Consider the following 25,654-nt stretch of genomic DNA (forward strand, 5'->3'; position numbering starts at 1 on the left):
GAATTCCAGAAACTTAATTGTGCTCATGTAAAACTTAAGACCAAGAAGCTGCTGTGAAAACAGAGCAAAGAAATACTACATGGTTTAGAATTAAAAAAAGGTGTGCATCAGGGTTGCAATTTCATCATACTTATTTAATCTCTATGCTGAGCAAATTATTTAAGAAGCTGGACTCTGGCATCAAGATTGGAGGAAGATTCATCAATAACCTGTGTTATGGAGATGATGCAGGCTTGCCTGCTAAAAGTGAGGAAGACTTTCAACATTTGCAGCAAAAGATCAGCCTCCGAAGCCTTCAATATGGATTGCACCTCAATGTCAAGAAAACAAAAATTTTCACCACTGGACCAACAAACAGGCCACATCATAATGGAGAAAACATCAACACTGTCAAAGACTTTATCTTACTTGGAACCACAATCAACACATGTGACACCAGCACACCAGCAGTCAGGAGATCAGGAGGTGTATTGCACTAGAAAGTCTGCAGTCAGGGACCCCTGCCTCCCCCGCCAAATTACTGAAAAGCAATGATATTAGTCTGAGAACTAAGATATTCATGATTCAGATCATGGTTTTTTCAATCACTTGCTATGCATGTGAGAGCTGGACATGAGTAAGAATTCCAGAGAAGAAGGGATGCCTTTGAACTGTGGTGCTGCAGAAGAGTACTGAATATCCCATGGACTGTGAAAAGAATAAACAGATATGTCTTGGAGAAGGTGTAGGCAGAATACTTCTTGGAGGCAAACATGATGAAGCTTCATCTCACATACTTTGGGCATGTTGCTAAGAGAGGTTATTCCTTGGAAATGGACATCATGCTTAGAAAGTGAAAGAGAAGAGCAGTGGGAGAGGCAGTGAAAGAGAAGAAGACCTTCAACTAGTTTGGTTGACATGGTGACTGAGGCAATGGGAGTGAGTATCTCAGAGATTATGAGTATGGTATGGGATAGGACAGCGTTTACATCAGTGGTTCATAGGGTCACTATGAGTTGTACTCAACACAATAGCACCTAACAATAACAACTACTACTAAATAAAAAATTTCAAAGCAAGCCAATTATGCTTTTATAAAAAGAAAAGTGACTCTATTGTATCACATTTAAGGAGTATGTACAAATCCACAGCTTTCTGAAGCCATGGGGGAAAGAAAATCAGATAATCATCAAAACAGCATCATAATTTGAATAAAAATTTTATTTAAACACACTCAGCTGAGACAAAATCAAAAGAAGTGTAAAGTTATGAGTTACTGCCACAAGATTATTTAATGTGAGGCTTAATAACCCACATAAAGTATTTGCCTTTCCTATTCTGGGAGATAAAAATTGGCTTTTAGACAAATCACTTACCAATAAATGGTTCTCCTTCACACACAAACAAAACATCATCATCCCTGGAGAAAGAAAAATTTAAAAAGCCACCATAAAAATTCAGAAATCACGTTAATTATCTGCTAACTACAGTCAACCACTGTGAATTACTTAGAAGGATAGGTTTTGCCTTTACTTTATATTTGAAAGTTTACTAACTTTTCAGTGATTTTTTTTCTGACCTAACTATTTTTGGATTTAAATTCAAAATTAAGATCATACACGTGTACTTTGGAACAAACTGTATTTTTTGAAAATAAAATCTGTGGCCTAGTGGCAAGCAATAGCGTTGCAATCCCAAAGGCACATGGTTTGAATCCACCACCTGCTCTGTGGGAGAAGGACGGGCAATCTCCTCCCTAGCGATTAACTGCCTCTGAAAATCCGCTTGAGAGTTATGAGTTGGTTCTAACTCTATGGTACTCAACAACACCACACAACATTATGCTCAAAGAATATGGTTAAAGCAATAATGAGTGCTTGGTTTTTTGCTTTAATTTTTAACTCTAAAATGAATTATAGTAGTTCTTTATAAAATGATTGAAGAGCTCTTCCAACACTATGATAATGCAAAATTTCCTCTTAAATTTAAAAATTTAATGCAAATTTTCATGTTAAATCTAGGAATAACGGGAAAAGTAACTGATACAAACAATCCCCAGTTTTACACTTGCCATACATCTACATGCTCAAATATTAATGAGTTGCTACAATCCATAATTTTGAATTATTAGTGCTCATCCTGACATTAGCAGAAATAAGGGAACTATAAACCAATAAACAGGCACATTTTTTATAATGTAGAAGCCTTTAGTTGTATCATTTCTAGTGTAGAAATTTTCATTTCTTATTCGATATCACAGAAACACACTGAGTTTTCCTTAGAAGGATAGTCTGGGTTTGTTAAGGAGGAATTAGGTTAATGTAGATCATCCAACAATATGACTCAAATATGCATAGAAATGCAAAGAAGCCGGGAGAAGAATATTCAAAAATTACAATATTCTGCTAATTTATTTGGATTTGAAATATATAAATGTCCAAAATATTTCTTCACCATGTAAGTTAACTTTTTTTGCTTAGTTGAAAAAAAAAGAATGTTTTTTTTTTTTCCCACTTCAAAAACAAAAATCAAGAACCAAACCATGACCTTGCATATGTCAAGTAAGTGCTTGGTTTTCTCTTTTGAAAACATAAGGAACTGGAACTGTTTAATTTCTATGGCAGTATTATAAAGAAATGACATTCGGACTTGGTTCTAGCAGAGATTAAATTTTGTAATTATAATAATTTAAAGTAATAGTATCTTCAAACAACCAATAAAAGAACACCTTTGCTTACTAAATGCTACTAAACCTTGAACAAAGCAATCACAACATATGTGGTACATAAACAGTACTTAATTTGAGATTCTTTTCCTCAAATGCTATGAACCTCTGAGGATGGAGTGAAGGGAACTAGATATTCGTTTTAATGGAATAAATCATCCTAGAATATTAAAAATACTACTTGTAGTATTTCACAAGTGTAACTCTCTTGAATGTGAAATTAAAAGTATTAAAAATAAATTTAATGGTAATTAAATGGCATATAAAGAAACAATTAGATTTTTAAGTTAATACACAGAGAAATTCCTTACAGACTCTTCAGAGTTCATAAATTACAGTATGTACGTTTTGACCTTTTAAGAAATCTACGTACTTAATACCAACAGCATATATCCAAAATGATTATTTTCAAAGTTAGGGAACAAAACCCACCCAGTATTTTTTTAGGCAAGAATGCAGACACAGCATCAGTAGAATTATACTTTATCTCTAGGTCTCTGTGCCAGGCATTGTATCTCGCACAGAAGGTGCTTAATTCAAGTGTTGCTTGTAGGCTGAATGAATGTTGTTATTAGATGCCGCTGAAATCGAGTACAAACCATACCAACCCTATAAACAAGATAACTGAACCATGTCCTAACCTGTGCCATCTTCATACTTCCTGCCACAGTAGAGCCTACTGCGCGGTCACAATGTCAATCCCTCAGGCCTGATGTGAAGACTGATTTGCTATTAAAGCTACAAACCAAACTGTCAGTTTGTTGTGTTTGGGAGAAACTTCCTAATTGGTACAGCACTTGTCTGTCAGTTCACTGTGCTGGATAATCTATGGACTGCTGTGCACTGGTGTGTCAAATGTCACAAGGGTTACCCATGGTGGAGGTTTTAGTAGAGCTCCTAGATTAAGACTGACTTGGAAGCAGGACTGGCCATCCACTTCTTAGGTAACAGGCCTCTGAAAATCGTATGAACAGTATAGGTTGAATAAATACAGTACATATGGTCTATCTCTGATCTATACAGTTCATTATTGAGATGGTTTTCTGTCTAATCAGTACACATTAGTACAAATGATTTAAATTTCATAGAACAAATTCTAGGCAATCACTTGCTAAAATCTGTATTCTTAACCATTATCAATCACTTCAGGGAAACAGCATGGCATCAAGAAATTAAGGGTTTACTGTGAATTGACATAACAAGCTGAAAGTTACCTGATCAAAGCAATATCGTCAATCAATCCACCTTTTCCATTATACACACTGGTGGCTTTTATGCCGAGTTTACTGCTGGCCACAGAAAGCAAATCAGATAAAGTTCCATATACAGCAACCACCTGAAAACACAGATTGATTGAATCACAATATACAAGGTATTCAGTCACCCACAATTTACTATTGTAAATAGTAAATTTAGATTAGTAAATAGTAAATTTAGATTGCAGGAGTGCAAATTTAGATTATCATAGAAAAGGACATTTCAAGAAGTTCTTAGTTTCTTTTTCTAACTATTTAGTACATAGAAATTCAAAACAAGAGAATAAGACATTATTTCTGACCAAAATCAATAATCTTAATATATGTTTAACAGTACTTTACCTCTAAAGGTAATATATAATAAGAGAATGATCAGACATGACAATTAACGATATTAATAAATTATAATTAATGTGATAAAACAAAATATATATGAATGATTGAGTGACGAGCTAGTAACATTTGTAACCTTCACTCAAATCTGTTGGAAAAAACCCCACCAGTGCTCCAGTTCTGAAGAGAGAACTCAATCAAGATTTTGAGATTTTCTAGCTCTTGAGTGAGGCAAATTACTTCAGCTTCTTTACACTTCTGTTATTTTATCCAGAAATGAAGGAAATCTACCTCATAGTTCTACTTCTTATGGCTATTAAGGATGAAATCAGTTAATAATGTGTAATAAAACAAAAACCAAATTCATTGCCACTGAATAATTTCTGGCAACCATAGAGGGCAGACTAAGTTGTGCTGTTCAGTCTGGGAAACCGTTGCACTTACTGGTCTGAGTTCTCCTGGCACAGCATATTAGGGGACAGGTGTATAATAAAAAGGTCAGTGCTTCAAATCTACCAGCTACTCTGCAGGAGAAAAAAAACAGGGCACTGTTCTTTCCCATAAAGATTTGCAGCCCAGGGACCCAATAGAAGGTAGTCATGAGTCAGAATCATCTCAACAGTAGTGGGTTAACCTGTTCCCACTGAGGTAATTCCAACTCACAGGAACTTAATGTGCTGTAGTGATCTGCTCTATAGGGTATTCTTGGCTGTAATGGTTGGTGGTTCAGGGCATCTTAGAAAGAAGGCTTGGGGATCTACTAAAGAGGAGGGCCACTAAAAATTTTATACCGAATTCAGTTTTGCTGTGCCATAGATGTGGTCACAATACTGAAATGGACAATGGATAGTGGTAGCAAAATTTAAGGTTTAGTTCATCAATATGACTCAAATATCCTAGTACAAGGTTGAGATCTGTTATTTCTAGGGTTGCTATGTATGAGTCGTACTTGACTCAATGGCACCTAACAACAACTACTACAAAATTGAAAAAAAAAAAAATTAATGCAAGACAATTAGATATTTTTAAAGTAAAAATGACTCTACCATATCACATTTAAGGAGCCATCTCTCGAGCATCTGAAGCCATAGTTAGACCAACCTTACATCAAGTGATCCACTATCACATATTGGCTAGTTTACCATATTAATCAGTGCTGAGATGGAATATTTCCATCAACAAAGTTCTTGTAGACAGCACTGTTCTGAAAAGCAGGAACAAAATAAAGAAAAATGATAGAGACCTAATTCTATTAGTCTTGACCGTGACAGGGAAATAAAGTATAACACAAAGCAATTTGGCATTATCTTGTAAAACAGAATATTCCTATGCCTTAATATATAATTCGTATATACCTTAATGCAATTGTTGTTAGGTGCCATCGAGTCGAGTTTGACACTATGAACAACAGACTTGAACCCTGTCCTATCCTGTGCCAGCACACACTTACTGCAATCACTGTGTCAATCCATTTCTTTCTGGGTCGTCCATTCTTTTACTGACCCTCCATCTTTCCAAGTATGATGTCCTTTTTCAAGGAATACCATCATGCCAAAAGTATGAGAGATGAAGCGTCACCATCCCTGCCTCCAAGGAGAACTCTGGCTGCACTTTTCCAAGACATAGCTGTATTTTCTTTTGGTAGTTCAAAGGACACTCAATACTCTTCTCCACAACTCAACACCACAATTCAAAGGCACTGATGATTCTTCTGTTAGTTCTTTTAAAAAATTTGGTCTCCAGACCAGCAGTATGCAAATCACCCTGAAATTTATTAGAAATGCAAAACTCTCTACTTACTCAAAAAAAAACCAAAACAAGCTCACATCATAGGTCTGACTCATAGTGACTTCAAGATTTCCAAGGCTGTAATATTTAGAAGCACACTGCCTCCTATTTCCCCCTAGATTTGAACTGCTGACCTTTTAGCCAGCAGCTCAATATATTGTGCCAATATAGTACGACTGAATCGAAACCCAGAGGGTAGGTTTTAGTAGAGTGTTTTCCCAACTCCTCCAGATAGTTCTGATATTAAACTAAAATTTGGGGAGAGCACGTGAAAGATTATTAAACATATATATCATGATATGATATATAGGATATTCATGGCAGCATAGTTACAGACTAACAAAGTCCATAGAAAACTATGTCATAAACTATGGTCTATAATGCACTAATATAAAGTAATGACAATGAATAAACTATATTATTTTAGCAAAAATGGACAGATTGTTAGAAACATATTGAAAGGAAAAAGGAAATCCTAAAAGACTACATACAATTTTCTAAAACCCAAAGCTGACAAAACAAGAAATGATTTTTGTTATAAATATGTATGTAGTAAAATGGATTTAAAAAGAAAAGAATGGCAAAGAGAAACACAAAACTGATGAAAATAGCTGTCTTTATGGGACAGGCACAAGAAATGAAAGAGGATGGATGTACTAAGCTACTCATATTACCCTATTTTATTCCATGGCTTGGGTAACAAGGTAACTGGCATTTATTACATAATTTTGCATGTGATTTTAGATATATCAATATTCTTAATAAGTATCAAGCACATTAAACATGTTTAAAGCCCTCTCAAGATTCTTATTAGTGTTTATGTTTCAATAGAGAAATGTTCAACATTGATTTTCATCCTTCTTTATATAGAGATCCTAAATATTAACAACACGTACCTGAAATGATTACTTTCAAAGCCATGGAAAAAAATCCCATAAAACAATATTTACCAGACCAAGAATGCACAGAATTGTACTGTGTCTCCCAGTTCTTCACAGTCAGAAATAGCTTGGTAAGTGTTGGTTGTTAGACGAATAAGGTATTCAAAAGCTTATGGGACCCTCTAAAGATTAAATCCCTGTGTGTATCAAAACCTTTTCCCAACAGAGTGAAAAAACCTACTGACTGGGGTAATCAGGATAGGTGTGTCAAAGGCAGTGCAATTGGCACAGGATGGACCAGGGCGCTATGAGTCGCAAACAACTCGATGACACATAACAACAACAATACCAATACCATCTCAGACAAGGGTCTCATAATGAAAGTTTACAGAATCCTACAGGGCCTCCACAAGAAAAAGACTAATAATTGGCAAAAGACATCGAAAGACTTTTCATAGTGGAAGATATCTGGATGGCCAACACATACATAAAGCAATGCTCAATATCACTGGCAATAAGATGCAAATCAAAACCACAGTGAGGCACCATTTCACTGCAGCAGCAGTGGCAAAGTTTAATAGGACAGCAAGTAATAAATGAAGAGGATGTAGAGAGATAGGAACATACATTGTTGGTGGGATTGTAAAATGATACTCTGGAAGGCAGTTTATCATTTCCTAAAAAAAGCTGAACACAGAAATTCCATATAACCCAGCTATTCCACTGCCATGAATATACCCTAAAAAAGTAAAACTGAGACACAAAGACTGTACACCAATGTTCATAGCAGCATTATTCACCAATGTAAAAACGTGGAAACAGCCCAAGTGTCCAACCACAATCGAATGGATACAGAAATTGTGGTACATTCACATGATAGGCATCACTCAGGAGCAACACTTTAATTACTACATAAATTTGGAGAAGACCCAAATTATGTGTCATGCATTATGTTGAGTGAACTCAGTTTCATTAGGACAAATACTGTTTAAGACCATTGTTGTAGAAATAAAAAGATGGCTAGTAAAATATGTATGAGGACCCAAGGGGGGATTAGGAACAGAGTGGTGAGGATGGGCAGGGTGGGAAAATCATAGGGCTGTACAATTTGGTGGGTGGAGGGAGAGGAGGGTAAAGGAAATGGGAAAGATCCAGCAGGGATCTGGAAAGACAGGGTAATAGTGGGCATAAAGTTGAGTAATTTTGTAAAATATAATGAATGTGAATGATTGTATGAAACACATGAAGGATAGAATGAAATAATGTAAATGAACTTTGTAAGCAAACCAATATAAAATAATTTTTTTTTTTAAAAAAGCTCATCACTTATACAGCTTACCATTGACATTCTGCCAAAAGAGCAAATTACGTTCCAGGTATACAGAAATGTTGTAAGTGTTGCTGAGAAAACACTCACTAGATTCGGATGTCTCAGACCTCACTTTGGTTTCCTTAACACCACCTCTTACAGTCCTCTTATATCACTTTGGTTGCTACGACTTGAACGTTGACTTGATGGCATCTAACTAGTTATGTTAAAGACAATGGGAATTCTGAGGCTTATGAAGAAATAATGAGGTACAAATATATTGGGTTTTTCTTTCTTTTTTTTTTTTTACTGTAGCAGTGTAAACTTATTTAAAAATTAAGACTTCCAATTTTTAGAGCTCTTGGTTCGAATCCACCTGCTGCTCCATGGGAGAAAACTGGAAAATCTCCATATGTGCAATTTACAGTCTCTGAAAATATGCTATGGGCTGCTTTTGACTCAACAGTACTCAATGAATTTTTAGAATGTTTCTGATTATGCACCTCACTAGGAAAACATTTCTAGGCATGTATTCAAGTATATATATAAGTAGAATATTTTCACTGTAAGGAAGGAGGACATGTTTTCCTGAGTAATATGAAGATGGTTACTAACTTAAACTATGTGCCTGTCAATAAAAATTTCCCCAATATTTATCATTACATTTAGAGAAGGAGTTCTGCATAGTACAAGACTGACTTTCCACATGTTCTTAAATCTGAAGCTGCTTGCCTTCAAGTGCTGAGAAATACGTTTCTTTTGCTAACTGTTGTTGGTGTTAATTACCCTGGAGTTGGAACTCCAGTGCGTTTTTATAGGCAATAAATCACACAGGAGACTGCCCATCTTTCTCTTGCTGAGTAGCTGGTGGATTCAAATTACATGCGTTTGAGTTGGGGGTGCACATCCTTACCACTAAGTCACCAGAGTTCTCTGATGTTCTTGTTGTTGTTATATGCTGTCTAGTCGCCTGCGATTCATAGTGATCCTATCTATGTATCTCTGAACTTTATCCTATTGTGAGCCAATCTGTCTCTGTGTCACTGAGTCAATCCATATTTTCCAGAGTCTTCCTCTCTTGTGTTGTCCCTCCACCCTTCCAAGTATGATATCCTTCTCCAAGGACTGGTCCCTTCTGTCAACATGCCCAAAGTATGTGAGACAGAGCTTTAAAATCCTTGCCTCCAGAGAGCAACTTGGTCTTACCTTCTCCAGGTCAGACCTGTTTGTTCTCTTGGCAATCCAGGGTATGGTCAATACTATTTTCCAGCAGTACAACTCAAAGGCATCAATTCTTATTCTTCTTCCTTACTCAATGTCATTATTGTTGTAATGTGCCATTGAGTCTTGATGCATAGCAATTCTATGACAACAGCTCTGAACCCTCCTCTATACTGAACTAACCTCATTGTCTCTGACACATCTACCTCCATTACCCCATTAACTGAGTCAATCCATCTCACAGGATTTTTCCTCTCTTGTGCTGTCCCTTCATCCTTCCAAGCATAATGGCCCTCTCCAAGGACTGGTCCCTCCTTGCAACATGCCCAATGTATGTTAGACAAAGCTTCAAAATCCTTGCCTCCATGGAGCAGCCCTAAGGGGCTTGTTTGTCTCCTAGCAGTCTATAATCTTCAATACTCTTGTCCAGCACCACAACTTAAAGGCATCAATTCTCCTTCTATCATCCCTAGTCACTGACCAGCTCTCTGATGTATAGCAAATAGTTGCAAAGACCATGGCCTAGATCTTGTGCACCTTAGTCTCTAGACTGACACTGTTGCTCTTTGGTATTCTGGAGAGGTATCTGACAGCAGATTTTTCCAGTGCAATTCATTTTTTGATTTCCTGACTGCTGGTGCCTGCAGAGCTGACTGTGAAGCCAAGCAAAGGCGAAGTTGTTAACAATATTGATGTCTTCACGGTCTATCATGATGCTGCCAACTGGCCCAAAGCCATATTTAAGGCTGCCCATCTGCAGCAAATGCCTCAGGTTCTCCTCAGTTTCAGCAAGCAAGGTCTGTACCTTCTGCATAATGCAAGTTGTTGCTGAGTCTTCCTCCAAACATGATGCCACATTCCTCCTCATAGAGCCCAGCCTCCTGGATGATTAGTTCTACATACAGATTAAAAAGGAATGGATATAGGATACATCACTGACATACACCTTTCCTGATTTTTGAACCATGCAGTGTTTCTTTGTCCTGTTCTTATGACTGTCTCCTGTTCCAAGTACCATGAATTTAGGACCCACTCATAGCTGACTCTTCAGCAGGTTTTGAGAGGCTGCAGGATGCTTATATCTTATTAGCTATGATGTCAAATAAATTGACAAAACTCAGTTGTTGTTGTCAAGTCAGAATTGACTGATAGCTGTGAATCACATGGGAAGAGACTATTTTTGTCCAGCAGAGCTTCTGCTGCATTTGAACTGTTAGATAGCAGTAAAATGCTCTACTGAGGCCACACATTTCAAACTCTCATTCCATTCAGAAGTAACTAATCGCTGTGTCTCTAGTAAGTTTTGAGAAGCTGTAAATTGTATGGAAGGAGATGCCCCTCTTTCTCTTGCGGAGCTGCTGGTGGATTCAAAGAATTAGAGGTGTAGTCTTTGGGTTATCCAACTCCCCATGGACCAAGCCACCAGAGCTCCTATGCACACTTTGTGAAGGGTTTACTGTTAATAACTAAGATTGACTAGGATGTCTAACAGTCATCTTTAAAAATTGGCATTTCCCCCTCCCCCACTACCTCTCATACCTAAAGAGATCCACTGTTTTATTTGTGTGTATATTTTGTGTGCATGTAAATCTCATCTCTGCTTTTTTTGTTGTTTACTTATGATTGGACATTAAATAGAGCTTTTAATCAGCAATTTAATTGAAGAAATGGAGGGTAATTTAGTTAAAACTGGTTATGAATCTGAATCCAGCACTTGTGAACTTCAATACACCAAAACATGTCATAAGTAATGAAGCTATTAACTTTTTCATAGGTGAACATCCTCTGTTCTTTAAGAAAAGCTGTGACTGGATGACAGAGACAGTGGATGGAGATACTGGTCTTTGCAGATAAGAAATGAAAATAATTTCTTAAGTAGGAAACTGAAATAAAACATATACTATATCATCCTAAATCCCATCATCTTTTGTAGCCTTCAAAATGAGGCGGTATGTCATCACTTTTAGGAAACCACTATTTGAAAGAACATGTCTCCCTTCAACTTCATATTTACCCAGTATATAGAGAATCATGGTGAGTGGATGATGTTTTCTGGGATAATTCTGCGCCTCCTCACCACTAAGTTTTGTGGTATAGTTTTAGTAACCACAAAACGAGAATTATTTTGGGGGGAGGTATCTTTTTTTAAAACAAACTAATTAGATTATTTTAATGGCTAAGAAATAATAAGAGAAACTAAGTAAACAGAAAATCTGGTAGAGAGAAGTCAAACTGTTTTGCAGTTGTACCTGCTTCAGTTATGTTAATAGCCTTCATGCTATGATACTAACCTGGCTCGCCATTTACCTGCACTTATGTGTTGCTCTTTGCTGATGAGCCAATCCGACTCACAAAGACCTTATACATGCAGAGTAGAATTGCTCCAAAGGGTTTTCCACAGCACAATTTTTGGAAGATTAGAAAACCTATCTTTTAAGACACTGACGTGTGGGTTTGAATCTCCAGTCTTTCAGTTAGTTTGGTTAGTAACTGAGGGCTTAGCCATTCTGCATTACCTAAGGCTTTGTTTTATATATATAAAACACTATCCATATATTTACATTTCCAAATATTCAGACATGCATAACAATCTATATGTATATAGACAGACTGTTCTGTATTAGCATAAGGAAGCTCTGGTTGGTCATCCATAGTTGATAAGCATCTGACAATTAGAATCCACCTGCAGACCAATGGAATAGAATTGAAAACCCGGAGATTAGCCCATCTATCTATGGTCAACCGAGTTTTGACAAGGAGATGAAATCAGTTAAGTGGGGAAACGACAGCCTTTTTAACAAATGGTGTTGGCAAAATTGGAAAAGTATCTGCAAAAGACTCAAGCAAGATCCATACCTCACTCCATACACAAAAACCAACTCAAGGTGGGTCATGGACCTAGGACTAAAGCCAAGGACTATAAACTTGATAAAGAAAAGCTAGGGTCCTAATCCACAACATAAACAACTTTCCAAGTATCTTGAAAAATCTGCAACCAGGAGAAGTTAAGTAGATTAATGGGACCTTCTAAGAATCAAATCCCTATGCACATGCAAAAACTTCTCCAACAGGGTAAAAAGGGAAGCCACAGACTGGGAAAAAGTATTTGGTAATGACCTATCAGATAAGGGACTTATATGCAGAATTTTTAAAATACTTGAACACCACAACAAGATAAAGGTAAATAACCCAATTCAAAAATGGGCACAGGATATGAACAGACACTTCACTGAAGAAGAAGACATTCAGATGGCTAACAAGCACATGAAGAAATGTTCAAAATCCCTAGCTCTAAGAGAGATGCAAATTAAAACAACTATGAGATATCATCTCATCCCAGTCAGAACAGCAAAATTTAACAAAACAGCAAGCAACCAATGCTGGTGAGGTTGTGGAGAAACTGGAATCCTTACTCACTATTGGTGGGAGTGTCAAATGGTGCAACAACTGTGAAATGCGGTATGGCGCTTTCTCAAAAAGTTGCAAATAGAGATACCATTTGACCCAGCAACTCCACTACTGGGAATATACCCCAAAGAGACCATAACTGACATCCAAGCAGATATATGCACACCCATGTTTATCGCAGCTTTGTTCACAATAGCAAGGAGTTAGAAACAACCTAAGTGCCCATCAACAAACAAATGGATAGAGAAACTGTGGTATATTCACACAATGTAATACTACGCTGCATTGAAAAACAAGGAACTCATGCAGTATTATTCAAAATGGGTGACCCTGGAGGACATTATGCTGAGTGAAATATCTCAGTCACAGAAGGACAAATACTGCATGGTGCCACTGTTGTAAAAGAGGATTGATCTTGGGGTTGGGGAGAGACTGAGAAAGATGGGTTCTATAATGTATTGAAACAGATGAGGGAGAAAACTATTTAAAAGGGATATGTGATTAGGTATTTTTGTCATAATAGGAGTATAGCATGAAGGCTACATGGTGGAGTGGACCTGGGGGAGGGTTTGTAAAACAATGAAAGAATTTTCCTTTTACTTTTCCAAGAGGGTAGTATATTAGGAGGGAGGGTTGGGAGGGAAGAAAAGTGCAACAATGAATGAATGGAAATCCAAAGTGTCTGTATATTTTTACTGAAATTAATAATAAATTTAAATGAAAAAAAAAAAAGAGTCCACCTGCAACTCTGCAAAAGAAAGATGGGCAGTCTCTGTTGCAATTTACAGCTTTAGAACCCTAACAACAAGTCCAAACCAACTCCACAGGGTTGAGTGAGTGGGATGGATTAGCAGCTCTTTTCTTCCCTGTCAAATAAGAACTACTAATACTATTAACCAGATTAAGGGATAAGAGCAGAAAATACTGATGTTTGCCACTTAGTGAAAAATGTTCATAGAATATGTTCTCTATTAGAATAGTAAGGATTATGACATGACTTATTTATTTATAAGGTGAAAGAAGGAACGCAGTCCCTCATTACCACAAATTATGCAGTCGAGTTTCCCACATTTGGGAAAAATGCAGACAGAGGTCAGCCCATTTGGAGTGAAATGGATTAAGCGTTGCCCTGGGAAAACCACCTTCATGATTATGGTATCTCCCCTGCTAGGTAACTTATTTTTAATATTGAATTACATTACTGAGCTCCAGTTTCAGATGTATTTTTCTAATCTTCTGACACTTTTTGGCATATCTTTTTAAAGTAAATAAAATTTAAATTCAAAATGCTAATTTAGTTAAAACCAGATAGCTTTTCCAAAGATTCCTTATTGTGAACTTGGAAAGTCCAATTCAGTCTTGGGCAACAAAATTCAGTGGTTTCCAAAGAGCATAAAAAATACCTATAATTGAATCTTAACAGTTTATCTTTCATGGATTAACATAGCAAAGATGCTGGATCAAAAAGGTTAAGTACAGATCTACTTTTGAAAATATATTACAATTGTAATATACTACTAAATTTTTCTCTTAATGGAAATATAAATCTTAGATTATGAACTGTAATTAACTACAAAAAACAGGCTTAGAAAAAGTAAAAAAATAGAAATAATGTAAACCTTGTCAATTTAAATTTTGAGTTACCATTTATGAAAACTCAGAAATCTGAATTTATATCAGTACTGATTTTGTATTAGTAATAAGTTTCTAAGACCAGGAGAACACAATATGTGGTTCAGATTTTCTGTATATTTACTCAAATTTGGAGAGCAGTTGGGTAACCCACTTTTATAAACTTGCAAAATCTCACTATTCCAATATTTACATTTCCAAACATGCAGGAAGCAAAGTATTAAGTCAACAATTTCAGTGAGATCACTTTTCACCTTTCAATCTAAGACAGAAGACAGTATCGTTTAACCACACAATACATGTGCCTTGAACAGTCAAAATTTCCAAAGAAGCTGAACAACTTTTTTGGGTGGGGCAAGTGGCTAAGGAAGAACAGAATTCATTTTGGCTTGCCCTAGCATTGGGGAAATATTTAATACCACACCCTCTGCAAAGGCCTAACACACAGCAAACAGTATTGTCAAATCAGCCCTTTGTGGTCTCTTGTCACCGTCCATTAAATGAATAAAAAAAAAAGGAAAACAATAAAACGAGTATAGAAGTTTGACAGCAGCAGGGCTTGTAGTACCTAAAAAAAAAGAAGGGTGAAAAGTAAAACTAAGAAAATGTCCCCATTTTCATTCTTTATTCTACCTTGAATGGGAAAACAGTTTTTTAGTCTACTGATTAAAAAGTTGAATTTTTTAAACTTGATCAATCATTTATTATTAGTACTAGATCAATCAATTATTAGTACTACCACTTTGTGGAGCAGACCATTACTCAGCACGAAGGTGGAACCGAGCGCCTTCTACAAGGCAGCGGAACCAGGGGCTAGGGGAGCGGTGTTTCCAGTGATAAGATGGAAACAGGAACATCAGCAACAAGGGCCCAGGTGACAGCTGCCCTCCCCACGCCCTCCATCCCCTCTCTCCAGACCCACGTCCAGGATTTGGGAAGACCTGCGCTGATCCTCTCGTGCATTTGAGGAGTTGCTGAAGGGCAGATTCGGGCAGAAAATGACCAGGAATGGGAGGAGGCCGCAGGGACCCCAGCCTCACCTCTGGGACACCTCCCACACCCAGGCGCACGCCCACCTCTCAGTTCCCAGCCCCTCAACCCAACTTCAGTTCAGGGTCCTTTGGCTCTCTTCGCCCTGCGAGCTCTTTCTGTACTCCGCTGCCCTTGCCCCCCAGAGCCGACCCCGCCTCACCTCCTCCCAACTCTCTTACCTTTCCATTCTTGGGGCTGCCGTTAAGGAACAGGGTCACCCGCCTCATCGCGCTGCCCCCACCGGGTCCTGAGTGAGCCGCCACCCTCCCACCTTTTTCTCCTCCCACCTTTTTCTCCTCCCGCCCTTCCCCTCCCTCCACCCACTCGGACTCTCCTCCCTTCGCCACCTTCCTTCTCTTACTCACAGACAAACACACACTCTCCGTCCCACACCCCAGGGTTGGCGGGTCCTCCTTCCCACCCCGCCCCTATGCTCCTCAGACTGTCTGGGGCCCTTCCCCCACCGACTCGAGACTGACTCTAATATTCACCAATCAATGGGCAAGGATGACTAGCTTTCACCCAATCATCGCCCTGCTTTGGGTGGGCTCATACCAACCCAGACTGGAGGAGGGAGGGAAGAGAGGTTATAGACGGGAAGGGTTATCAACCAATTAGAACACAGCCTGGAGTCGAAAGGCGCCTCCAAGTATTATTGAGCAGGCGCAAAACCATACTAGGCAGTGCTAGAAGAACTTATCTGCATATAGAGGCAGGGCTTGGAGAAAGCAGGTGGAGCGCTAGAAGTGAGCTACACCACTCTTAACTCCTCCCATCATCCGCCCACAAAGGAAACGGCTGCGGCCCGGGCTGGCTGATTGGGTAAGAGCCGGCCTGGTCCTTCCATGATTGGTCCAATCCTTCTTTTCGAAGTTTGCTTCATCCAATTGAAACGGGGAGGGCGGGCTATAATTTAACTGAAGGGTTACTCCGCGAGATCTACAAGCGAAGTAGTCCCAAAACACAGGCTTTAAGCTAGTTTATCTGGACAGTAAGTGAGTCGCAGCTAGTGGTGACTACTTTTTCAGACCTGTTAGTCATCTTCCTGAGAGAGTGAGATAGAGACTTGGACGCGTTTGTGGTGCGAGTGGACACGTGTGAGTGGTTGCTGGCGTAGAGATTTGTAGAGTTTACGTTCTGACGGCGAGGAGGCGTGGTCGCCTATTTGAATTCAGCGGCGGGCTGCCTGGACGCCAGTTGTAGGGGAATGTTTAGGGTCTGTGGTCGGGACAAGATTATGTTGTTTAGTGACCGGGGAGTCTGAGGTGGGTAAGAGCTAGAGAGAAAAGCAGCGGGTCAGCCTTTTATTAGCTATCCTGTGGCTGCCGGTTTAGCGAACAACTGTTGATTTCTCAAGCTGGAATTTCAGTATCCGGAAGCTCAAGTTCTTGGAGACGGCGTGTTCTGTCAGACCCTCAGCCCAGATTATTTCTCCACGCTGAGATTTGTCGCTCTTGCTAAGATTTCAAGATAAACTGAAGTGAGAGGATACCGGAGTTGCGAGAGGTAAGCCAAGTACTGTTTTGGATTTCACATATAGCGCAGTCATACTATTTCTTCAGTGTTTCCTGTCCCTTACAGACTTCATACACTTTCCTGTAGATCACTTGGGATGCATTTTAAAACAGAAGGGAGTGTAAAATGGTGCAACCACTACGGAAGGCTGTATGGCGCTTTCTCAAAAAGTTACAAATAGAAGTACCATTTGACCCAGCAGTTCTACTACTGGGAATATACCCTAAAGAAACCAGAACTGCTACCCAAGCAGATATATGTACACCCATGTTTATTCTGCTTTGTTCACAATAGCAAAGAGTTGGAAACAACCCAAGTGCCTATCAACAAACGAATGGATAGAGAAGCTCTGGTATATTCACCCAATGAAATACTATGCACCATTGAAAAACTAGGAACTCATGAAATACTATGCAAAATGGATGACCCTGGAGGACATTATGCTGAGTGAAATATATAGTCACACAAAGCTGCATTTTTAATAAGCTACGCAGATATTTTCACTTAGGTATGAAAACCTTATAGTGTGTTGTTAGGTTCCATCCAGACAACTACGACTCATAGCGACCCTATGGACAATGGATCTATGAACTCTGCCCTACTCTGTGCATCCTCATCTTGAGCCCATTGCTGAGGTTATTGTGCCAATCCATCTCTTTGGGGCTCCTTCTCTCCTTATGTTGTTATGTACCACTGAGCCTCAGATAGATGCATAGTTGATACTCCAGTGGATTTTCAGGGGTGGTGAATCACATGGAAGTTGATTGCCCATCTTTCTCCCATGGAGTGACTGACTTTCTGCATTGGTTGCAAAATTCCTTAACACTAGGCCACCAGAGAGCCCTTCTCTCTTTATAGGATCTGCTTTATTTCCTAAGTAGCAGTTTCCTCCATTTCTTTTAAATTGATCGGTAAAAGTAGTCTCTTTACAACTACTTACATATCTTTATAGACTGTATTACAATCCAGCCTTTAATGAGGCTCTTGATGGAATCACATTTAGTTTTGAGATGAGATTGTTTAAATTTTCCTTCTCTCCTTTTATTCTTAGATGGATACTGACTCCAAAGGCAAGAAGCCCTTTGAAACCAAGGAGAAGGGATCTATTATTAACAATGCTGGTATGTAGTGATCTCTTGGAACTTTTTTGAAATTAAAGTTTAAGGCACTTTCTTGATAATTATAGTTAGCGTCAGTGATACATTACTGTTTCAGAAAACACACCTTTCATTTTTGGAAATGGGAAACTTGCAGCACCGCAGAATCATGAAGTAGTAGTGACTCCTAATCAGTGCAGAACAGATATCTTTAAATCACCTTCACCTTTGAACTTTTCTACTGTAACTGTAGAGCAATTGGGAATTACACCAGAAAGCTTTGTCAAAAGCACTCCAGGTAAGAGACGTCATGTTATGTTTAAATACCCTTAATAGAACTTAGTTCTGTTCATCTATTCTTAATTTGTATCTAAAATGATTGACTCAACTTGCTTACTCAAAGATACCTGCTCACAGATCATCTGGCATAGCAGGACACCATGGCTCCTGTCTTGATTGTGTTCCAAAGTCAGAATTTTTATTCCATACACATTCTAGAAAAGATTGTATACAAATCCCCAGTTGACATGTGGGTACAAAAGGATCTATTGTCTGAATAAGTTAAATATTTTGTGTTCAGGATGGCAAATGTACTTGTAGAATTAAAATATAACATGGAATGATAGGGATGTGATTTTCTTTGGAAATCACAAGCAGAAACCTGATTTGGGCTCATCTCATCTAAGGAGAAGAAATTAACCTGTTATGTCTGAATTAAAAGATGAGGAAGAAAAACATCAAGGTGGAACACAATTTTTAAATGGAGGCTAGTAAGAGACTTGAAAATCAGAGATCATTGAGCTGGATTATATGTCATTATTGTTGTTAGGTACCATTGAGTCAAGTTGACTCATAGCAAGCCTATGAACAACAGGTCTAGACCATATCCTTCCCTGGTGATATAACATTAGACCACAATATTCTCTTCACAATCATGTTGTTGTTGTTATGTGTCGTCGAGTTACCTGCGACTCATAGTGACCCTATGTACAACAACTCTAAACCTTGCTCTATCCTGTGTGCCAGTCTTATCATCTCTTGACACTCCTACCCCTATCACCCTGGTCACTGTCAGTCCATCTCATTGACGATCTTCCTCTCCTGCGCTGTCCCTCCACCCTTTTGAGCATGATGTCCCTCTCCAAGGATTGGTCCCACCTTACAACTTGTCCAAAGTATGTCAGATGAAACTTCAGAATCTTTGTCTCCAAGGAAAAGCCTGGTCTCACTCTCTCTAGGATGAACTTTTTTGTTCTCCTAGCAGTCCATGGTATATTCAATGCTCTTCTCCAGCACCACAGCTCAAAGGCATCAATTCTCCTTCTATCATCCCTAGTCATTGTTCAGCTTTCTAAGGCATAGCAAGTAATTGCAAAGTGTTTTCTGATTTGGGGTTGAGACTAGGGTGTGATTCTGAGCTGATCAGATTTGGCCTTTATTAAAAAGGCTTTTGGTTGCCAGTCTGGGGCTATTTCTAGGCTGGGAAGATGAGCAGAATGGCTGGATTCTGCACCAGGTGTGTTTTCTGGTTTGGGGTTGAAACTAGGGTGTGGCTCTGAGCTTTTTGGATTTGGCCTCTTTAAAAAGGCTTCTGGTTTTTGTGAATCTCCCAAATAAAACACGCTTGGAAGCAGAAGTGGCATCCACTTCCAAAAAAAGCTTGCCTCCAGGAACCCTATGAACTTGGAGAAAAGATGAAAGTTTTGCATTCAAGACTTCGTTCATAGAGTTGCTATGGGTTGTCTACAACTTATGGCACATAACAACAACATGGCCTGGATCAGGCACACCTTAGTCTCAAGACTGACATAGTTGCTCGTCAGTACTTTGGAGAGGTCTCTGACAGCAGACTTTCCCAATACAATCCGTCTTTTAATTTCCTGGCTGCTGGTACCAAGAGTGTTGACTGTAGAGCCAAGCAAACTGAAGCTGTCAATAATCTCAATCTTTTCACCATCTATCAGGATGCTGCCAATTGGCCCAGTGGTGAGAATTTTTTTTTCTTGATGTTGAGCTTCAATCCATATTGAAGGCTGTAGATTGTACTTTTAAAAAAACTAACATCATTTGTGAGATTAGATATATGAGTAGAATCCACCAGTGGCTTCCAGGAGAAAAGATGGACAATTTACTCCTTTTTGGATTTTTATCCTGAGAAACCCAATAAAGAGCATTGCTATGAGTCAGAACGGAATCTGAAAGGTGTTTATTTTTTAATGTAGAAAGTAGATATCTAAGTAGGGTGCTGTACATTTCACTATGTGGCCTTTTGTTTTTGAGTTTTGGAAAAATATTTAGGAGACTTCAATTTATTTTATTTTTTAATTGTACAAACCCATGTATGGGGATCTAAGGAGGTAAAGGGTGGGAGTAGAAGGATGAGGATGGGTAGGGATGAAATCACAGGTTTCCGTAATTTGGTGGGTGGAGAGATTGCATAAAGGCAATGAGAAAGAGCCAGCAGGGACAAAAAAGACAGGGTAATGGTGAGCATAGTCAAATGGTGATTAACTTTTTCTTTTACAAAGAGATTTCTTTTTATTTGTAGTTTTCTCATTTGGGAATAGGACACAGGCTTTCTGGCTACTTTATGCTGAACAGAGGCATAGAGATGAAGGAGAAGGGTATCCCACTTTTTGCTGATGATCTTGAGTTGAAGCTGCATGCCTTCTTGTTCAGATAGAAGATTTTTTTCATGATGTTTTCTACCCTCTGGACAGTAAGGTGTTTGTGTGGGTGAGTCCAGTGGGAGTGGTTGGCTGAACTTGGAGGCTCCATCCACCTTCACTTCCTTAGCTGGCAGTTATAGTTCTGTTTTGTCTCTGGAACCAGGCTCAGGGTTTAGGTTCTGGAACAGGACCCAGTGTTCATGTTACTTGTAGGAAAGGGAGCAAACCTAGAGAGAATATATTTGTGAGTTACAAAGAAAAGGGCTTTGGAGGTGTTACTTACAGGTGCACTGGAGGAGGAGATAGAGGAAAGTTGCTTAGAAAAATTCCTCATACACATCAGGCTGCTCACCCCAAGGGCCAGGTGACCCTCCCCAGGGGCATGACGGCTCTCCTCTCCCAAAGCACTTTTGAGGTCTGGACCTTGCGACCTACAAGGGACCATGGCCGGGGACAGCACTACTGGCTCTAGTGCCACCATCATTGCCCTCTTTCTGTCTGCTAAGTGGCCTATTTGTAACTCGAAGTAGGTATCATTACTTTTCCCTTCCACAAATGGAGAAGGGGCTTCCAGAGTGTTGAACAGACCTACTCAAGGTTGAAAAAGTAATAAAAGCAGTAGAACAAGGACTCAAACCAAGGTTGTTTGAAGGCAGGCTGTGAGGCAGTGAGTTCCTCGCAACTCTCGGGTCAGCCATCTTTTGTCTTCCTATATTGCATTTCAAACTTCTTTGCCAGTAGTTCAACTTCTTGTCTCTCTTAGTGCCCATGGTTGAATGGGTCTTCAATATGAAGGGGCCTCTTCCATTGTTCTCTGCACAGCACCAGCTTGGGATAGCTGAACTCTACACAGTTCTCTGCCTTGGGGTCCTGGAACGCCAGATCCAGGCACACCTCACTGGTGGAGCAGCCTGGGCAGCCATTTCAACACCTCAGGCCACTGGGGCTTGCCTTCAGTGTCACAGACGGCTCAGGGCAGCCGGGCTTGTGCTCCATGGGCTTTGTGTCCAACTTGGGGGTGGCCTCATGAGGCACTTTGAGTGGACAGGCTAATGAACACGACCCTACCTGGCTCTGCTATCCCCTTTGTGGTCCGCCACTCGCACCCAAGCCGAGTTGCTTGCCTGCTCTTCTCCTGCCGCCGCTGAAATTCATTTTCAGAATGGCCAGAAGAGTCATACTAAGAAATTTTTAAGACAAGTCTTAGCCGATTTTCTGGGAGAAATCCCCACACGTCTTTGGTGACCCTCTGTGTTCTGTCTTAGCTGGCTATTTTTATCTGGGAAGTAGCCAAAATGATAGTTTTGTAAAAGGCCTGAATTGATCAACATCTAATGAGTATTTGAAAATGCCTTGTAACTGATAAGGACCACTACATAAAAAGGACTGAACTACAAAGGCTTTCAGGACCACTTGGCTTACAAACCTGGGAGGAGAGCATGTCCTTGACATATAAACTCTGTGCTTAAAACCTTCCCAATCTGTTTTGTTTGTTTTAAAAAAGAAGTTTAGCAAGTTGCTACAGTAACTGCAGGGTAGAGTTGACCTTGCCTGCAAAGAAAGGGTGAAAAAACTTTACATTTGAGAGTCTGGCAGTGGAGACATGTCCAGTAGTCTGGCAGAGATATTGTGTCCCCTGAGTGCTGGCTCTGACCTGGATCAGTGTGAGAGCAGTTCTAGCAGAAGGCTTGTCCATTCCATGAACCTTTTTGCTTCGAGAGCTGTTTTGCTGATTGCCCTGCACTGAAGAATATAGGGATGTAGTTTGCACATTGAGGACACTTTTAGTATTTGTCTTTATATTTCCTGATGCTGAATCCAGTTTGTGTTACTTCCAAGGTGATCCTCATTCTGCATCGTCACTGCTGCTTGTTGTTAGGTGTCCTCAGGTAGAGTAGAACTTAAATGAACTTATGAATAACAGATCTGAACCCTGTGTATCCATCGTGTGCCATCCTCACAATCTCTGATACACTTGAGCCCTTTGTTGCAGTTACTGTGTATCTGTCTTATTGAGGCTCATCCTCTTTTGCTCACCCTCCACCTTTCTAAGCGTGATGTCCCTTTCTAGGGAATAGTTTCTCTTGTAAACAGAGCAAGGGCCATATAGGGGTGGCCATATCAGATCTTGACCAACTTTACAAGGGAAACTGCTCCTGTCAATAGCATGACCAACACAAAACTACTTTCCATGAGGTCACACATGTCTCACATGCTCTCTCTCATACCTCTTTCTACTCGTCTTAACACCAATCTTACTGCTTTACTGAGGCTAAAATCTGAGGTGATAGCTCACAGACCACACAGAACCATATTGTGGAAGTTAAAGGGTAATAATTCAGATCAATAGCAGAATTCAATCAGGACAGCTTCCAAAATTTGCTCGTAAGCACTTTAAGCTTAAGACCAGTGTTACAGAGTTCTCAGTCCTGCCAATATTGGCCTGCACTACACCTCTCTTCCCCCACGTTGTCCAACAAACTTGGGCTCAGGCTCTTTCTCCCCACTCCCAGTTGTCCTCAAACTTGGCCAAAGGCCCTTAGCTCTGGTTCTGTCCTTGGGGAGCAGGGTAACAGTTTCATCTCATGTTGATTCACTACTTTTGTCATGGCTGCTGCTGCTGCTGCTGCATTAAGTCTAGCTGGCACAAGATTGTCTGATCCTGAAGGGCATCTACTTTTCTTTTTCTGGTGTTGAAAGAGAGAAACTGCTATTAGAATCACTCAAATTTATTAACAATACTAGCCAATCCCCTTGTAGCTTGGTGAGAGTGGCCAATCCCCTTGTGAAGAGGCTAGTACCCTATTCGCATATTCCCTCCCTCTGCCATATCCACATAGCAGAGGCAAGCTCCAAGCCCAGCATAACCATACTGAAAGATAAACTGTGCCGAGCCCAAAGTATGTGAGGCAAAATTTTGCTGTCCTTTCCTCCAAGGTGCACTCTGACTACACTTTTTCTAAGATAATGTCTTCCATGTTAAATTAGTAGAGATTAAACTGAACAGCTCCTACACTGCTCACGTTGCTCTTTTTACAGAAAGTAATTGCATCTCTATGTCAAGAAAACAAAGACTCTTACCACTGGACTCATAGACAGCGTCATGGTAGATGGAAAAGAGATTGAAACTGTCAATAATTTCATCTTACTTGGATCCATAGCCAACGCCCTTGGTACCAGCAGTTAGGAAATCAGGAGATGTATTGCATTTCTGCATTTAAGGACCTCTCCAAATTACTGAGGAGTAATGATGTCAGTTTGAGAACTAAGGTGTGTCTGATTCAGGTCATGGTCTTTCCAATCACTTGCTATTTATCTGAGAGCTGGACAATGAAAAGAGATGACAGAATTGATGCCTTTGAGTTGTGTTGTAGAACAGCAGTGAGCATCCTATGGATGGCTAAAAGAACTAATAAATTTATCTGGGAGAAGATACAGTGGAGTGCTTTTTGGAGGCAAGAATGATGAGGCTTCACCTCACATACTTTGGATGTGTTATTAGGAGGGGCTATTTATTCGAGAGGGACATGATGTTGTGAAGGATGGAGGTTCGGTGAAGGAGAGGAAGACCCTCAACCAGGGGACTGACACGGTTACTGCTGCACTGGGCTCTTGTGTCAGGAAGTGTGAGGATGGTGCAGGGTAGGAAAGGGTTCAGATCTGCTATTCATAGGGTCGCTATGAGTCACACTTGATGGCACCTACCAACAACAAGCAGCTATGCTATGTATTGGGATATTGAGAACTTGAAAGAGTGCATGTGCCTAGGTGGAGATCTTTTCTTTCTATCTTTGTCAAGTTTTTCCAGTGCATAACAACCCCACAAATGATGAAGTGAAACACTTAGCTCCCACCTCATCTTTGTGATCAATTGCAAATCATCTAATTTTGATTCATGGGATTTCCATTCACTTGATTTTTCAGAGGTAGGTGACCAAACCTTGCTTCCTAGTCTTTTGGTTTGTTTCAGTCTGGAAACTATTGAAATCAGTTCAGCATAGTATAGCAATTCTCAGGTGGTTTGAGTCCCTAGTAACTGAAGGAGAAAGATGGGCATTATCTTCCCATGTGACCTAAAACATGCTAGGGTCAGCTATCAGTTGATTATGACTTGACAATAAACAGTTTGAGTTAGTGAGTTTTGACTGATAAGAGAAATGGTGGCCCTTATGAGGTGCGTGTAGGCCAGGAATCCTAGAGGGAGGCAAAAATCTATCAGTACTTCCTTCCTCAGAGATCTGTCTCTTTCCAATTGTCATTAAATTGGAACCAACTTACTGTTGACCCTTTAGCAGGTTTTCAGAGACTGTAACTTGCATAGGAAGAGATTGCTCATCTTGCTCCTGCAGAGCAGCTGATAGATTCAAGCTCCTTCCCTATGGATTGGCGTCATGACTCTTAAACCATTAGGCCACTAGAGCTCTCTAGGATAAGATCCGAAAGAGAAATGTTCTTCAGATAAAGCCATTGTCCCTCTGCAGGAAATAAGGAATAAAACAAGAAATTTCAGTCTATCTGCTTTCGTTCAGCATCTCATGAATGCTTTCTATCATACTAGACCTGGACTAAATCTATGGACAATAATGAATGTAACATATGGGTAACTTTGCTGATGATTGTATTTTTAGATTTCTGTACTGTGTTAATTGTGTTTATCAGGTGATTGAGACATTATTACTGATGATTGTTGTAATACAGAAGAGCTTTTATTTCAGGAGAGTCATCATCCACTCTTAAGAAAGCTAGACGACGTTCTGCAATTGGTGCTCGGGGCTCTCCGGAAACAAACCATTTGATTTGTTTCATTGC

General features: G+C 39.6%; 2 protein-coding genes across 2 annotated transcripts in view; one reads left to right on the forward strand and one right to left on the reverse strand.

Moving 5' to 3' along the window:
• KCTD9 (potassium channel tetramerization domain containing 9) overlaps positions 1-15,810 on the reverse strand; it is a 36,661-nt gene extending 20,851 nt beyond the window's left edge. The window contains exons 1-3 of the mRNA XM_006884847.1: positions 15,744-15,810; positions 3,919-4,040; positions 1,356-1,399 (exon numbers count right to left, since the gene is read on the reverse strand). Coding sequence (XP_006884909.1) covers positions 1,356-1,399; positions 3,919-4,040; positions 15,744-15,791 — 214 coding nt within the window. The 5' untranslated portion in view covers positions 15,792-15,810. The remainder of the gene's footprint in view (positions 1-1,355; positions 1,400-3,918; positions 4,041-15,743) is intronic.
• A 2,320-nt stretch (positions 15,811-18,130) lies between these two features.
• The window catches only part of CDCA2 (cell division cycle associated 2), a 63,182-nt gene continuing 55,658 nt past the window's right edge, over positions 18,131-25,654 (forward strand). Inside the window, exons 1-3 of the mRNA XM_006884918.1 lie at positions 18,131-18,200; positions 18,295-18,474; positions 25,561-25,652. Of these exons, the coding sequence (XP_006884980.1) occupies positions 18,131-18,200; positions 18,295-18,474; positions 25,561-25,652 (342 nt within the window). The remainder of the gene's footprint in view (positions 18,201-18,294; positions 18,475-25,560; positions 25,653-25,654) is intronic.

The sequence above is a fragment of the Elephantulus edwardii genome, unplaced genomic scaffold (assembly GCF_000299155.1).
Source record: "Elephantulus edwardii isolate Elephantulus edwardi_28Jun2011 unplaced genomic scaffold, EleEdw1.0 scaffold00038, whole genome shotgun sequence".
NCBI classification, from domain to species: domain Eukaryota; kingdom Metazoa; phylum Chordata; class Mammalia; order Macroscelidea; family Macroscelididae; genus Elephantulus; species Elephantulus edwardii.